Here is a 16,635-nt window from a genome sequence, read left to right as displayed (position 1 = left end):
TGTCTTCTGAATCCTCCTCTTTAAGCCCAAATGGCTTGTTTCTGCACTGGATCTCCAAAACTAAAAATCTCCAAACACGAAGACTGAGAAAGCCAGTGTATGTAAACATTTAATTAAAACAAAAGGCAGGCAAGAGCTGGTTTAACATGGTACAATTCATCACACACACTCCTCTGTAGTGTAACTGTTTCAGTTACATTGTAAACATGCTGCAAGAACGGTGCCACTTACACCAGACTGCTAGGCACTACATCAACTCGTCCCACAGACCATGAAGTGGATACAAATGGCTTTGTGAAAACGAGGGACTCCATCTGTCCATGCCATCTCTGCTAGGTAATGATGTGAAGTATTCAGAGTATAAAGCCAATTTAATGATGTGAAATGCATGTTTCGTTGGTGAGTTCAGGAAATCCCTTTGAGATGCTGATCCAAGTTTCATGTGATCTGTCCTCCCATTGACCCTATCTGAATATTTCAGCAAGACCTAAATGTCAGCAGGTCTCTAGGCTGGGCGTCAACACAGAATGCAGGTGCTGCCCTAGTCTCTGCTGAATAGTACAAGCCAGACTCGCAGCCAGAGCCCTGGTTCCGCGAGCATCAGGATCAGCCAACACTACTAGCATGATCACCTTGTGTTGGTTCTGAACACACGTGGGTCCTGCCATCCTTTGCTGGCAAGGAATATGAAGGCAGTTTTACCAACGCAGTAGGAGCACACCCTGCATGAACACATCTGCTCTCGAGCACATTGGAAACTTGTCTGTTTTGTCTTGGCAAAGCAAGTGGTTCCATCAACTGATGCAAAAGCCCCTTCCTCTGAATATCTCCAGGTAACTCATCTTGAGTGCATGTGCATGCACCTCAGTCAGGCCTCTATTTACTGCGTACTTGCAAAATTTCAGTTTCCCACAGATAATAAATAGTTGCTCTTTGCTTATGGTTATTGTTGCACGGAACTATGATGGCCAGGACTGGTGGGCTGGTTATAGGGACCAGTGTGATGCTGGGACTAGTGGATGGGTTGTGAATGGATGGTGACGGCTCCCACAGCCATGCTACTCCCAGTGTGATTGGGGGTTAATCTGTGAACATTACACTCTTGATATTACCTTGAGCAGTGACCCTGAGTAAGAGTAGCTCAGTGAGTGACACTGAAGAAGCAGAAAAATATGTTGACTTTAGTACAATGGAAGGATTATATTGGGTCACTAAGAATGAAGGTTCATTATTGGTGCCTTACATTTATGCCTTAATGTGTCAGCTGTTCTAGTGAAAGGGAGAGGTACTGAGAAGTGCAAGTGTTACTACTGCTGATTAATCTATACTTGTAATACTTTTTTTTTTAAATGGGGGTAGCCCCAAACACGTGCATCAAGAAGCAAGGACAGGAAATGTTCCACTGGCTGAGCCAGTGACTTGAAATGGCTAAACGACTATTATACCTGAAACAGGAAGCTTGGGGAGCAAGTCTAACCAAGAAAAGTACTGTTGACGATTGAAATATTTGACTTTAAAAATTGCATCAGCTCTGCTCTATCTTGCAGATCCTTTTTCAACATCAGTGCTACTAGTTCATCTGCAATGTCAGTGAAGGTTAGTAGAAGTAGAAAATCTCAGTATTGTTTTTCAATAGATATTTGTATTGGATAAATTAGGGAGGGCACCTGTCAGCCTGTGACCTCACCCCTATTTTCCACCGCCCTTTGATGTGGCCTGGATGTGCTTCAGACTACAGACTGTACTGACGCACCACGTTGGAGTGAAGGCTTGGGCTTTATCAGCAACAAGCCCTCTGTTCTACCCTTCTACTGCAGTACCACTGCCTGCTGGGAAGGGATGGAGGTCGATTTTCCTCCTGACAGCAGAACTCCTGCCTTGTCCTGCAGGGGCCAACTGCCCTTTCCCTATCCTCCCCCCACACACATAAGACTGCAGCAAGGTTTAAACAAGCCCTCCCACTGCTTGAATCGCAGGAGATGGGTTCGTAGCTGGCTTGGTTAGTAGCAGAGTTTATAAAATAAAACAGCACATCAAATGGAAGCTTTGATTTCAAGACGTAGCAGTCAGCAGGTAGGCTCAGGACACTGGGTCAGCTGCTGAAACAAACTGCACAATATGAAAGTAATAAAATCTCATTTACAAATCACTGCCTCAGATTCAAGCCCAAGGTCAGAAATGATCCCCTGAGAATGTGGCTCCAGTGATAGCCACCCTATTCCCCAACCCTTGCACCAATCTCCTTTTGTTATTCTACTGTGGAATTAAGGTTCTCTGTACAGTGCCCTATGCTCCTTCAGAATGAACAGTGCTCTCGGCAGTAGTATTGGTCTAGACCATATCCTCCGCTCCCGCCCATGTCTTCTCTAATTATATCGGACAACTTTCGCACCACTCAGCGAGGACGCTCACAGTAGCTGGTTGTGCAGTCGTGGCCTCTCCCTGTTTAAAGGACCTCTCTTCCTCACTTTATATTTCCCCCCACCTCCATGCTGAACTTTGCATATTCTCTAATCAAGACAGCATACACTGTACTCACGATCAACCCCAGACATACCACTTTGAGTCTTGCCACCTACAGCATTGAGAAAACATACCTGCACTAACTCATGCTGCCACACCAGTTGACATGGGTGTGAAGCTCTGTGGGCTACTGAAGCCATCGGATCATTAAAGGGCAGCATGTTGTGGTAAGAAACTATCTGTAGAAGGCTTTGTGTTGGAAGGGCAGGTCCTAGTCATTCATTCTGTAAACGTTCACCAGCTATGCCTCACTACAACACTCATAAATGTTGTCCTCCATCAGTGCAATGACTTGCTCAAACTTGTGTTGCATTTGCATGCGTCTGGTCGTTGAGTTTAATTCCAAGGCATTCATCACCTGGAGGGAGAGGGGAAAGAGCATGAGTCTGAAGTTTGTTATGTGACCGGTCAACAGCATTGAACATTCACAAAGGGTCTTTCTGAAACTCATCCAATGCATCTAACATAAATCATTGACAAAATCGATGCTGGGCTTGTGTGGGAGCTTTCATGTCACTCTATGCCTGTGTACAGGTGACTACTGAAGTGCATGGTTGGGAGTGAATGTGCATCTGTCACTGTGACAACGTTTTTGTAAGTTCATGAGTCTGTGTGTGTCCCAGACTGAGTGAGTCTCATGGCTAGTGTTTGAGTGAGTGAGTGACATGAGGTGGGCTGTCAAAGAGCAAGCCTGCCTCTTTTTCTTGACTTGATTTGCTATAATAGTGCGTTCTGAAGAGTTGAAACATTTTGGAAATATAATGTTGGTGGACTTACCTGATTGCGATATCGCTTGGCATACTTATAGATTTCAGCCAATGCAAAATTGGTATTAAATTCATGTTGGTGTTTCTGTAAAGAAAGTAATGAAAATGTTTTTTAAAAATTGCAGCTTACTCCCCCCCAAGCCCTGAAGTATCCTCTTATTTAACATAACTTATCCATGGAGAAAACTGAGCAATATCCCGATATGAAGTTGAATGAATTACACTTGCTGTGCAGCGGTAGTGCTGTTTGAAATTTCCTGCTGTGTTGCCTCCTGCTGCTCTGCTCTGCTCTTACATTCTCTTTACTCACCCGGGATTCCTCTGCCAGGTGAGCATTCATTTCTTGTTCACTCAGTGTGATCATTTCCTGGATTTCTCTGTAATATCTCTGCACGGCCTTCTTGTATTCAGGGATTTCTTTGGCATACAGGAGTTTATTTGTTGGCGAATCCTAATGGAAGCAAGAAAAGGAACATGAGGATTACCAAGTGCTGCATCAAATGGCCTCTCATCAAGGGCGAGAAACTATCTGTTGAAGGCTATGTTGGAAGGGACAGATAGTTTAAGGACCTGGGATTTGTTGGCCATCCACAGCTACTTCTAGTATTATCATGAAGCAATACCATAATGATTCAATGAGCTCCAAACTGTGCTTGGGTTTGTCGCTCTGTCACAAAATGGTAGCACAAACTCCACCTGAGGCCCAGCACAGCTGGAATCTTGGCATTTGTTTAATCTTGAGCAAAACACACAGAATTGGGGGAGCTCAACCGTCAGGCAACATCTATGGGGGAAATGGAAGGGCAATGTTTTGGGTCAGGACCCTTCTTCAGAATGATAGTATAGAGGAGAGATAGCTGGAATGGAGAGATAGGGTTGGGACAAAGCCTGGCAAATGATAAGAGAATACAGCTGAGGGAAAGGGGTGATTTGCAAATGGGTGGAGTAAATGGGCGGCACTGTGGCGCAGCGGTAGAGTTGCTGCCTTACAGCGAATGCAGCGCCGGAGACTCGGGTTCGATCCTGACTACGGGCGCCGTCTGTATGGAGTTTGTACGTTCTTCCCGTGACCTGCGTGGGTTTTCTCCGAGATCTTCGGTTTCCTCCCGCACTCCAAAGACGTACAGGTATGTGGGTTAATTGGCTGGGCAAATGTTTTTTTAAAAATTGCCCCTAGTGTGTGTAGGATAGTGTTAATGTGCGGGGATCGCTGGGCGGCGCGGACTCGGTGGGCCGAAGGGCCTGTTTCCGCGCTGTATCTCTAAATCTAAAAGAAATGACAAGGGCCCACGGTGAAAAGCAGCCAAATGGTGTCAGATAAGGAGAGAAGAGTGAAATATAATGCCAGAAGGAGAGATATATTTGGCGGGAGACAGGAGGGGTAAAAGGTAAATAAGGGACACGGGGATGGGAGATGAATGTACAAAGGAAGGGAAAGTTTGACTGCTGTCTGTAAATCACTCCTGTCAGTCTGTTTTTCTAGGTTTTTGTACAAGAAGCTTGAATACAAAAAGGTACAAAAGGATTGGGAGATAAATAACACCAGAACAAGAAGAGGAAATAGAAGCAAATTAAATGAGGAGACGAGAGGTCCAAAGGGTATAGCCACAACTAGAGGACATAGGTTTAAAGTGAGGGGAGAAAGATTAAATCGGAACCAAGGGGGAGCATTTTCACATTGAAGGTGGTGGGTATATGGAATGAGCTGCGAGAGGAGGTAGTTGAGGCAGGTACAATAACAACATTTTTAAAAAACTTGGACAGATGCATGGATAGGAAAAGTTCTTAATGGATATGAACCAAGGTAAAAATAGTAAATTGAAGCTCCATTTTCAATAGAACAACTACAAGTTTGGCTCTGATGATTGGAATCAAAGCTTGGCAATGCACTGTGTTCAAGGTGGAGATATTTCAGCTGCTCTCCAGGTACATTCCCATGAGGGGAAAAGCTGTGCATCCTCTGCAATTGGATCCTTGACTTCCTCATCCATAGATCAGTCTGTTCGAATTGGTAGAAATACTTCTTCCTCTTTAACAATCAGTACGGGAGCACCTCAAGGCTGCGTGCTCAGCCCCCTGATCTACTCACTCTCTACTCATGACTGTGTATCCGGACACAGTGCAAACTCCATCTTCAAGTTCGCCGACGACACCACCGTTGTTGGATGAATTGCAGATGGTGATGGTCAGAGTGTAGAAGTGAGATCGACCGATTGACCAAGTGGTGTCAGCACAACAACCTGGCTCTCAATATCAGTAAAACCAATGAACTGATTGTGGACTTTGGAAGAGGAAAGATGAGGACCCACAATCCTGTTTATATCAACAGGACGATGGTGGAGAGAGTCAAAAACTTCAAATTCATGGGTGTGTATATTTCTGAAGATTTTTCCTGGAACCACCACACTAATGCAATTATAAATTAAGCACATCAACACCTCTACTTCCTGAGAAGATTACGGAGATTCGGTATGTCAGAGAGGATTCTCTTGAACTTCTACAGGTGTACGGCAGAGAGCATATTGACTGGTTGATCACGGCCTGGTTCAGCAACTTGAACGCCCGGAAGTGGAAAAGACTGCAAAAAGTTGTGAACACTGCCCAGTCCATCATCGGCTCTGACCTCCCCACCATCGAAGGGATTTATCGGAGACGCTGCCTCAAAAAGGCAGCCAACATCATCAGAGACCCACACCATCCTGGCCACATGCTCATTTCACCCCTGCCATTAGGAAGAAGGTACAGGAGCCTGAAAACTGTAACGTCCAGGTTCAGGAACAGCTTCTTCCCAACAGCCGTCAGGCTATTAAACACTACAACCTCAAATAAGCTCTAAACTACAATAGACTATATTATTATTGCACTACTATTGTTTGGTGTGTGTGTGTGTGTGCATATACATATATTATTTACACTGAACTTTTTTTTTCTTTCTCGTTTATCATATTGTTTACAGTATTCTATGTTTACATATTCTGTTGTGCTGCAGCAAGTAAGAATTTCATTGTTTTATCTGGGACACATGACAATAAAAAACTTTTGACTCTTGGAGAAAGCTAGTATGCAAATTGTGTCAAACTAATGATGTGATATGAAGGAACAGGGAGGATGGTTGAGTGAATCACACTGTACACAGACTTCCAGATTATATTTGTATGATGTCATATTATAGCTTTGTCGTGAAGAAGGAAGGCCATGGAGAGACAATTGGATCAGTAATAGTATTCATAGATTGGAAGTGAAAAATTATGCTTTGGACCAGAGAGACGTGTACAGTGATGTTCCCATTGGTGGGTCCTGACCCGAAACGTCACCTATCCATGTCCTCCAATGATGCTGCCTGATCCACTGAGTTACTCCAGCAGTTTGCCTCTTTTACAAACCAGCATCTGCAGTTCCTTGTTTCTACGTTGTTCTCCCTGGAATAGAGGAAATTGTGTGGATACCTGAAACAAGGATTTAAAGGGATTTGACAGGGTGGACAGAGAAAAATTGCTCCCTTTGGTGAAGGGTTCAGCAATGGAGGGTCGTAGAACAAAAGTGATTGGCAAAAAAACTAACACTGACATGCGGATTTTTTTTGTTGTGGTGAGTGATTGAAAGCTAGAATGCATTGGTGGGGGAGTAGTGAAGGTAGATTAAAATATAGCATCAAAAGGGAGTAGGTTACATATTGAAATTAAAGAATTTGCTGTGGATGGGGAGTGGCACCTGTGTTTCATTATGAGATAGAACAGGTCTGATGGAGCAAATGGTCTCCTTGCATGTTGTTGCTCATTCTTGACATCTGTTATTTTATCTGCAAACCAACCCAGCATATAAACTAGATTTGAGCTTCCCGGCTGGGATCAACAGATCGAATATTGTACCTTTCCCAACTGCAGGTCCGAGATAGAACAGGCATCGATGAAGGCCTGGGCTATCACTGACAGACAGGCATCCATGTGGTCCGTCTTCTCGATGTCAAACACAAACTGAGGATTCTTTAGGATATTCACCCAGAAGCGTAGAGGCAAGCTGGAAGAGGAGAAATCAGACATCATGTCGTCACTGTTCTGAGGACAGGCAACTTACTCCAGAACACACACAGCACACATTAGGAAAAGATCCATTGCTCACAGCCTTGATGCTGACTTTGCTGCCAAGCCTCTGCCTGGGTCAAGCAGGCTAGTGTTGGCAGGGAAACCTTTGGAACAACATTTCAATTAAAAAAAATCACACAGACCTCATGAAATGCAAATCACCTGAGAACAAGAGCAAGGAAAAAGGTAATTTTAGGAATTCAAACTAGGTTAGGATTTTCACAGTGAATAGTTTATCTCTGGGGAGTACATAGAATGTAGAACACGGTACAGCACAGGAATTGAGTATAGAAGTTGGGATGTTATGTTGGTATTGCACAAGATGGTGAGACTGCACTTGGAGTATTATGTTCAGTTTTGGTCACCATGCTACAAAAAAAAGCCCGAAAGAGTGCAGAACGTTTACACGGATATTGTCCAGACCTAGCGGACTGAGATATAGGGAGAGCTTAGGACTTTTTTCCTTAGAGCACAGGACACTAAGGGATGAACTCATAGAGGTGCATAAATCATGAGGATAAATGAAATACTCTCGGTGAATACTCTCTTCAATTTCGACAGGTGTACAGTAGAGAGCATATTGACTGGTTACATTATGGACTGATTCAGCATCTCGAACGCCCAGGAACGAAGAAAGTTGCAAAAAGTGCGGAACACTGCCCAGTCCATCACAGGTACTGACCTCCCCACCATTGAAGGGATCGACAAGAATAGCTGCCTCAAAAAGGCAGCCAGGATCATCAGAGACCCACAGCACCCTGGCCACACTCTCATTCACTTCTGCCATTGGGAAGAAGAGATAGGAGCCTGAAAACTGTAATGTCCAGATTCAGGAGCAGCTTCATCCCTCCAACCATCAGGCTATTAAACACTACAACCTACAACCTCCTGGGCCGAAGACTCACCTGTTTGTTTTCCAGATGTGAAGGGTGTCTGGGTCAGAAGTGCCCCGTTTCTCAGCTTGCTCCTCCAGGAAATCAAAGAAATATTTCACTGCAAAGGGAGGTTTCACTGTGTGGATACCAAGCACCGCACAGAACAAATCATCCAGGAACTTCTGCAGCGTGCCCTGGAACAAGAAGGGGAAAGGGCGCACGAGACAATGAGGATAAATAAATGTTTTGGTGAAAAGCACAGTGAGCAAGGAGTCCAAGGTAGTGGTGCAGGTGAGTATTGGTAGGTCAGGCATAGGGGAATTACTGGACTACAGGTGTAGTTGTGTTGGCGAATTGTTGGATGGAGAAAGGGATGCAGGGGTATGGCAGGGCTACTGGTCATAGAGCATGGAATCAGGCCCTTTAGCCCAACTTGCCGACACTGGCCAACATGTCTCACCTACACCAGTCTCCCCAGCCTGTGTTTGGCCCATATCCCTCCAAACCAGTCCTATCTGTCTACATTCTATCTTTGTCCTGCCCCCTCCCCTGACATCAGTCTGAAGAAGGGTCTTGACCCAAAATGTCACCCAGTCCTTCTCTCCAGAGATGCTGCCTGACTCCAGCATTTTGTGTCTACCAGTCCTATCCATGTACCTTTAACTGTTTCTTAAATGTTGTGATAGTCCCTCTTAAATAAAGGTACAAAGTTTGCCACCGTCAGTCTTCTCATATCTCAATTTAAGTGTTACTCTATGGGCAGCACAATGGGGCAGCTGGTAGAGCTGCTGCCTCACAGCACCAGAAACCCAGGTTCGATCCAAATCTCAGATGCTGTCAGTGTGGTGTTTGCACATTCTCCCTGTGACTGAGTGGGTTTCCTCCAGGTGCTCAGTGCTTCTTCCCAAATCCCAAATGGGTTTGGAGGTTAATTGGCCTCTCTAAAATTGCCCTGAATGTGTAGGGATTGGATGCAAAAGTAAGATACATAGAAATCAAGTGAATGGGTGATCAATGGTCGACGTGGACTTGGTCAGCTGATGGGCCTGTTTCCAAGCTGCATCTCTAAACTAAACTAAAATTGGAGAATCCAAAGTTCGTACCATAGCGTTGTAGGCTACCCAAGCGGAGTTTTGGTGCAGTTCCTTCAGCTTGTGTTTGGCTGCACTCCTCTGGAGGGAGTGTAGATACTATTGCTCCATTTAAGAAACATTTCTACAGGTACAGGGATAGGATAGGTTTAGAGGGAAATGGGCCAAATACAGGCAAGTGAGACTAGTGTAGATGGGGCATGTTGGTCGGCGTGGGCAAGTTGGGCCGGAGGCCTGTTTCCTAGCTCTATTACTCTGTCTCTATGAGTGGTCTCTGCAGAGGGTAGAAAAGTGTGTGAATGGGAACATAGAGTATAGCACAGGAACTGGCCCTTTGACCCACAATGTCTGTACCAAATATGATGCCAAGACCAACTCTTACCTGCCTGCACATATTCCATATCCATCCATTCCTTGCATATCCATGGGCCAATCCAATAGTCTTAAATGTCTCTAAGAGACTGATAAATGCCACTATCATATCTGCCGACATCACCACCCCCAGCAGCACATTTCAGACACTCATTACTACCCTCTGTGTAAAGAACCTATCCCACACATCTTCTTTAAAGATTGTTCCTCTCACCTTAAAGCTATGCCCTCCAGTGTTTGAGATTCTGACTGTCTACCCTATTTATGCCCCTCATATTTTATATACTTCCAGGCCTCTACTTAACCTCTGGATAATGTGACTGGTGTTGAGGGTCACATTGAAAGTGGCAGAAAGAATGATATGTTGGAAGCAGAGGCTGGTGGGGTGAAGGGTAAGGACCAGCAGAACATTAACCTTGTGCCATCTGGGAAGAGGGAGAGCAGAACTGCGGGATTGCACAAGTACATGTATGTGCACAATATAAGTAGGTGTACACAAAGACAGAGACATCACTAAGCTGGGGAGAGCTGATATCCCGCTGCACTTCCCATGCTCAGGGATTCCAGTGGCAATCCACCACACAAACTCCTCACCTTGGTGGAGAGAAGTCGAGTCAAGTAAATCTCTGGCAAAACCTTCTTCCGTTGGCTGTGCTTGTGTGAGCGGCTGTTTTCGGCCAGATCATCATTTGGAAGCACCTGGTGTGGAGAAAACAACAAGATTAGTCCATGTTCCTGCAGAAAGATGAACACCACTGAAATGAAATGGGATTATTGTTCTTTGGAATGAAGGAAGATTTGGGAGTTTGGGCAGGATTTAATCTTGCAAGATCAAGGGAGGGATTTACAAAGAATGGGAATTAAATACAACATATTATAACATGTTAGACAGATACAAAATACTGGAGTAACTCAGCGGGTCAGGCAGCATCTCTGGAGAACATGGATAGGTGACGTTTCACAGAGTGCTGGAGTAACTCAGCGGGTCAGGCAGTATCTCTGGAGAACTTAGATAGGTGACGTTTCACAGAGTGCTGGAGTAACTCAGCGGGTCAGGCAGCATCTCCAGAGAACATGGATAGGTGACATTTCACAGAGTGCTGGAGTAACTCAGTGGGTCAGGCAGCATCTCCAGAGAACATGGATAGGTGACATTTCGGGTGGGGGCGCATCTTCAGGCTGATTGTAAGGAGAGTGGGGAAATAAACTGGAAGCGAAAAAACCCCAGGACAAATCAGGGCTGGTAACAGATGACCTCTGGCAAGGAGGCTCCCTAGTAAGTGTGAAGATTCCCAACCCGAAACATCGATTTTATTTTCCTTCCACAGATGCTGTCTGACCCATTGCATTCCTCTGTGTTCCTTCAGCATTTTGCACAAGATCCCAGCATCTGCAGTCCCTTGTGCCTCTAATAGGAAAGCATTGGAGTTGGCATGTTGATATCAAAGCCTATCTGGAGACACAACGTCCAGAAAAGCAGCAGTGTCCTTTTTAAAACCATCATCAGCATTCACATTCTCATCTGCGGGAATGCCCTTTGAAAGAATATCATTGTTAGCCCCAGATAGGCTTGCGCTAAATTTGTTAATATCAGTGTTGTTATTAAGAATGTCAAAATATAATTTAAAAATGCTTCTTCAGATTCGCTAGTCCTCTGGGACAATCCAACCTACAGTCATCTTCCAGTCTGACTCAGTAGAAACTCAACTGTGTGTGGCTGGACAGGCAGATTTGTTTGACTATTAATTATCACTCCTATTAATACCCAAATGCATTTTATGAGGAAAGATAGGAAGAGACTTTTGTGGACCAAACTGCCCGCATGGAGTGGTTGGACTGAAGGACCTGTGATATTAGTCTTGGGCCAGATCTATTACAATTGTCATGTTCTGCATTTTGTTTCTTTTCTTTTCTTGCATTTCCTTGATGTACTTACATATGGTATGATTTGCTTGGATAGCATGCAAACAAAGCTTTTCACTGTATCTTGGTACACGTGACAATAATAAACCAGAAACTTGATGACAGTGCCTTTACACAAGCCTCCACCAGCAGCACAGGCTGCATTCCCTAGGCTCTGCCAGTTTTACAGTGCACTAAATCCCAGCTTGGCCTCTTGGCCGACCCTGTCACAGAAAGTCTGAACTGCAAGGGACTGCAAACATTTATAGTTGCAGCTGGATTACGAACAATAACAAAATGGAGTACAGGAAGGAGACAGAACTTAGTAACATGGTGTCATGATAACAATCTCTCCTGCAATGTCAGCAAGATGAAGGGTTTAGTTAGTGACTTCAGTAAGCGTGGTGGAGTATATGCTCCAATCAGCATCAATGGTATTGAAGTGGGAATGATTGAGAGTTTCATATTCTTTGACGTGGATATTAGCGACGATCTATAATTGACCAACCATATTGATCCCCAGCCAAGAAGGTTCACTAATGCTTTTAGACCGCAAGAAATTGTAGAGAGTTGAGATGTGGCCCAGTCCATCACATAGACTGGACCCCCCATCATTAATTCCATTTACACCTCACATAGCCTTGGAAAAGTACCCTACATAACCAAAACTTGTCCTACCCCAATCATTCCTTCTTCTCCCTTTTCCCATCAAGCAGAAGGTACAGAAACTTGAAAGCGTACACCACCAGACCCAGGAACAGCTTCTACTTCGCTGTTATCAACCTTCTGAACGGTTCTTCCATAAGCTAGGGTTCTGTACAATTCACCTCTACCTCATTAGAACTGATATTTGCTCTACCCATTGTACTTTGATTCATTGTATTTAGCTGATCAGATAAAAACACATGTTAGACTTCTGCTTATTGTCTACAATTCAGTGTTCAACACCATCAGTCCCTCCAAACTTGTTACCAGGCTCGAGAACTGTGTCTCTGTACATTTCTTTGGATAATTGACTTCCTCATACCGACACAATCGGTATCAATTTCTCACCTTTAAACTAGACATTAGTGAGGCCACGCTTAGAGTATTGTGTTCAGGTTTGGTCACCCTGTGACAGGAAAGCTGGTGTTAAGCTGGAAAAGGTACAGAAAAGATTTACAAGGTTGTTGCTGGGACTCAAAGGCCTGCACGATAGGGAGCGGTTGAGCAGACTAGGACTTTATTCCTTGGAATGCAGGAGGATGAGGGGTGATCATAGAGGTATGCAAGATCACGAGAGGTATAGATAAGGTACATGCACAGTTCTTACCCAGAGAAGGGGAATCGAGAACAAGAGGACATAGGTTTAAGGTGAAGGGGGAAAGATATGTTACACAAAGGGTGTAGGTGAATGAAGTGAGCTACTGGAGGAGGTAGTTGAAGCAGGCACTATCATAAAGTTTAAGAAATATTTAAACACAAACATGGATAGGATAGGTTTAGAGGGATATGGGCCACATGCACAGATCGGACTACTCTAGATGGGGCTTGTTGGTTGGCTTGGGCAAGTTGGTCCGAGGGGCATGTTTCCATGCTCTACGTTTTGATGACTTTATGAGTTGGCAACACCTTCTCCTCGATAACCATCAGCACAGGGGAATCTCAGGGCTGTGTGCTCAGTTCCCTGAGATTCCTCTGTTTGCCCCTAACTGGTTGCGCCTCCATCTTTAAATTTGCCATGGCACCACTGTTGTTGGCCGAATTAGGGGTAAGAAAGAGTAGAGTGTAGAGGAGGGAGATCTATCATCTGATTGAATAATGCAAGAACAACATCCATGCTCTCAACATCAGTAATAATAAAGAGCTGAGTGTTGACTTTTGAAGAGGAAGGCCAAAGATCCACAAACCTGTCTTCATTGACAGGTCAATGGTGGAGAAAGAACAACTTCAAATTCTTGGGCATGGATAACTTCAAGTTCCTGGGCGTTCATATCGCTGAAGATCTGTCCCAGATCCAGTACATTGATGCAATCATAAAGAAAGCCCATCAACACCTCTATTTCCTCAGAAGATTGAGAAGATTTGGTATGTCGATGAATACTCCATTGAACTTGTTCAGGTGTATGGTAGAGAACAGTTGCATCATGGCCTGGTTTGGCAACACAAACGCCCAGGAATGAAAGGGTTTACAAAAAAATGATGGACACTGTCTGGTCCACCGTGGGTACTGACCTCCCTACCATCGACAGGATCTATAGGAGGCGCTGCCTCAAAAAGGCAGCCAGCATCATCAAGGACCCACACCACCCTGGCCAGGCACTCATTTTACTCTTGCCATTGGGAAGAAAATATAGGAGTCTGAAAACCATGACCTCCAGGTTCAGGAACAGCTTCTTCCCAACAACTATCAGGAGGCTATTGAACTACAAACACCAACTAAACTTTGAACTACACAATGTGACAATGATAAACCTAAAACCAAAGAAAAAATGAGTACTCACCAAATGGAAGTATTTATCAGTGTCCAAGTCCTTCACTGTAAGACAATTGAGTAAGTTTGAATCGGACCCAGTAAAATATCAGTTTAACAGTTATCAGTGTGGAGAGCAGTTGCTGTGCAGGAGTGAAGAGACGTTCCTGGTCATGCAATGGCCACATGTGCCATTTGCGATACGCCTAGACTGCACATTGCTGGTGTAGGCTGTCCACCTGCTACCTGGATATCACTGTGCACCTGATTAATTCTGTGCCCAGAACTGAACTAACTCTTACCTACCCCAGAATGCAGGTTACAGGGACAGTGAACAATCAACCCACTATTCAACGCAATCATGGCTACTCAGGACCTTAACTCCTTCTATCCTCAACTCCAATAGCTAAAGCTGAAATTGACAGAAATTACGGCAAATGACCAATTCAGTTGAATGCAACAAGTCTAATGGACAGTCATCAAACTGAACCTTTTATAGACTGTTGTTTAAATCAATGTTGTCCAAAACCATCATTCAGTCTGAAATATTGCTAATCAGCATTCATATTTGAGTGCTGCTCACAGGTCTTTAAAACCACTCCATATTGGTCTGCTTTGTCAGTTAATCCATTCTGTTTGGTGAAACCTACCTCGTCCCAATGTGCCGTCTCTCTGGTCCTTCAAGCTCATCGCCAATGAGGCTCCATCAGGAACCTGTATAATTGTACATTCACAAGTCAATGTTGTCAAAACTCATGGAACCAAATTCAAGCAGCCTCTGGAAGGACACGTCACCCTTTCCATTCTCCAAGATTTATGGACATCCCACACTCCCATTCTCATTTGAAGACACTCACAGAAGCATTATAAACTGCGGTTTGACACTGAACCCTTTGGTGAAGAGAATAGGTTTTAGTAGCAGCTGAAGTAGGTTTAAGAAGCATCTTCCTCCAGTGCAGGAAGTATTGGAGAGACCGTGAGGTCTTCAGGGAATTGCGGTGGGAGCCAAACAGATACATCTGCTAGAAGGACTGGTGTCAGGGAGACTGGGTCAGTCGAATAGATGGATCAGTGGAACAAGGGGGTTCAGTGGGACAAGGGGGTTCGATGGTCAGTGGGTATGAGGGGTCAGTTTGGACAGGAGGGTCAGTGGGTTTGTGGGACTGAATAGTCAAAGGGACTGTGGTAGTGGGAGGCTTAGGTCAGTGGATTCAGTGGTTAGTGTCAATGGGACTGAGTGATCAAAGGGATTGTGATCAATGGGACTGGGTGATCAGTGGGACGATAGTGCAAGAAAATAACTGCAGATGCTGGTACAAATCGAAGGTATTTATTCACAAAATGCTGGAGTAACTCAGCAGGTCAGGCAGCATCTCAGGAGAGAAGGAATGGGTGATGTTTCGGGTCGAGACCCTTCTTCAGACGTGGGACGATGATCTGTGTGAGAGTGTTCAGTGGGAGTGGGGTCAGTGGGTGGGTGGTCGGTGGGTGGGTGGTCGGTGGGAGGGGGGTCGGTGGGTGGGTGGTCAGTGGGAGGGGGGTCGGTGGGTGGTCGGTCAGTGGGAGGGGGGTCGGTGGGTGGTCAGTGGGAGGGGGGTCAGTGGGTGGGTGGTCAGTGGGTGGGCAGTGGGTGGGTGGGCCAGTAGGAGGGAGGTCAGTGGGTTGGCAGTGGGAGGGGGGGGTCAGTAGGAGGGAGGTCAGTGGGTGGGGGGGTCAGTGGGTGGGTGGTCAGTGGGTGGGCAGTGCGTGGGTGGTCAGTGGGTGGGCAGTGGGAGGGGGGTCAGTGGGTGGGTGGTCGGTGGGTGGGCAGTGCGAGGGGGTCAGTGGGTGGGTGGTCAGTGGGTGGGTGGGCAGTGCGAGGGGGTCAGTGGGTGGACGGACAGTGAGATGGGGATCAGTGGGAAGGAACTCAGTGGAGGGTGAGCAGTGGGAGGTGATGGTTGGTGATCTGTGTGGTGAGTGGGAGGAGTGATCAGTGAACCTGTGTGATCAGTGGGATGAGAATCAGTGGGGGATGGTGGTCAGTGGATGGTGGATGCTGGGATGATGGTAGTTTAGCTTGCTGTGGCGTGGTGCCTCAGTATCACAGTGACTGGCGAGGAGGATGAGAATGAGGATGGCACGGTGCTCTGTGGTCTGTGCTGGGTCTGGTACCTTGTGTGACAAGAGCTGTGGTTGCCTGCCTGGGAGTCAGCAAGCATCCTGCTGCCAGGGTTTTGCTGGACTGTGCCGCTCTGCTGCTCCTTACCTTGCAATGTGCCACGGTGTTGAGCTTTTTACGACCATCCTCGACAATGGAAGTGTTGTCCAAGTCTCGCAGAATTCGGCTGTCACTGCTCGATGCAAACCACTCTGTCAATGACAGACACAAGGTCAGAACAAAGCATAACCACTGTTGAATCCAACCACTTTACCCAGTCACTCTTTGCTGTAAAATTCATTTTCTTTATTCAGGTTCTAAGTTCTGGTCAGCTTTTCATGCTCGTCAGTGGTTACCCTCGAGATGGTGGTGCCTCTTGAACAGTTACTGTCCTGGTGAAGGTATTCTCGGTGCTGTGGGGCATGGGATTT

General features: G+C 45.6%; 1 protein-coding gene across 1 annotated transcript in view; it reads right to left on the bottom strand.

Annotated features, from left to right (window-relative positions):
* Positions 1 to 106: 106 nt before the first annotated feature.
* The window catches only part of plxnd1 (plexin D1), a 69,482-nt gene continuing 52,953 nt past the window's right edge, over positions 107 to 16,635 (bottom strand). The window contains exons 28-36 of the mRNA XM_078414324.1: positions 16,313 to 16,416; positions 14,715 to 14,778; positions 14,096 to 14,130; positions 10,305 to 10,409; positions 8,278 to 8,441; positions 7,160 to 7,307; positions 3,601 to 3,741; positions 3,301 to 3,375; positions 107 to 2,881 (exon numbers count right to left, since the gene is read on the bottom strand). Coding sequence (XP_078270450.1) covers positions 2,765 to 2,881; positions 3,301 to 3,375; positions 3,601 to 3,741; positions 7,160 to 7,307; positions 8,278 to 8,441; positions 10,305 to 10,409; positions 14,096 to 14,130; positions 14,715 to 14,778; positions 16,313 to 16,416 — 953 coding nt within the window. The 3' untranslated portion in view covers positions 107 to 2,764. The remainder of the gene's footprint in view (positions 2,882 to 3,300; positions 3,376 to 3,600; positions 3,742 to 7,159; positions 7,308 to 8,277; positions 8,442 to 10,304; positions 10,410 to 14,095; positions 14,131 to 14,714; positions 14,779 to 16,312; positions 16,417 to 16,635) is intronic.

This window comes from Rhinoraja longicauda, chromosome 17, assembly GCF_053455715.1.
Source record: "Rhinoraja longicauda isolate Sanriku21f chromosome 17, sRhiLon1.1, whole genome shotgun sequence".
Classification (NCBI taxonomy): Eukaryota; Metazoa; Chordata; class Chondrichthyes; order Rajiformes; family Arhynchobatidae; genus Rhinoraja; species Rhinoraja longicauda.
Note: the sequence above shows the minus strand (reverse complement) of the source record. Positions and strands in the feature narration are given on the sequence as shown.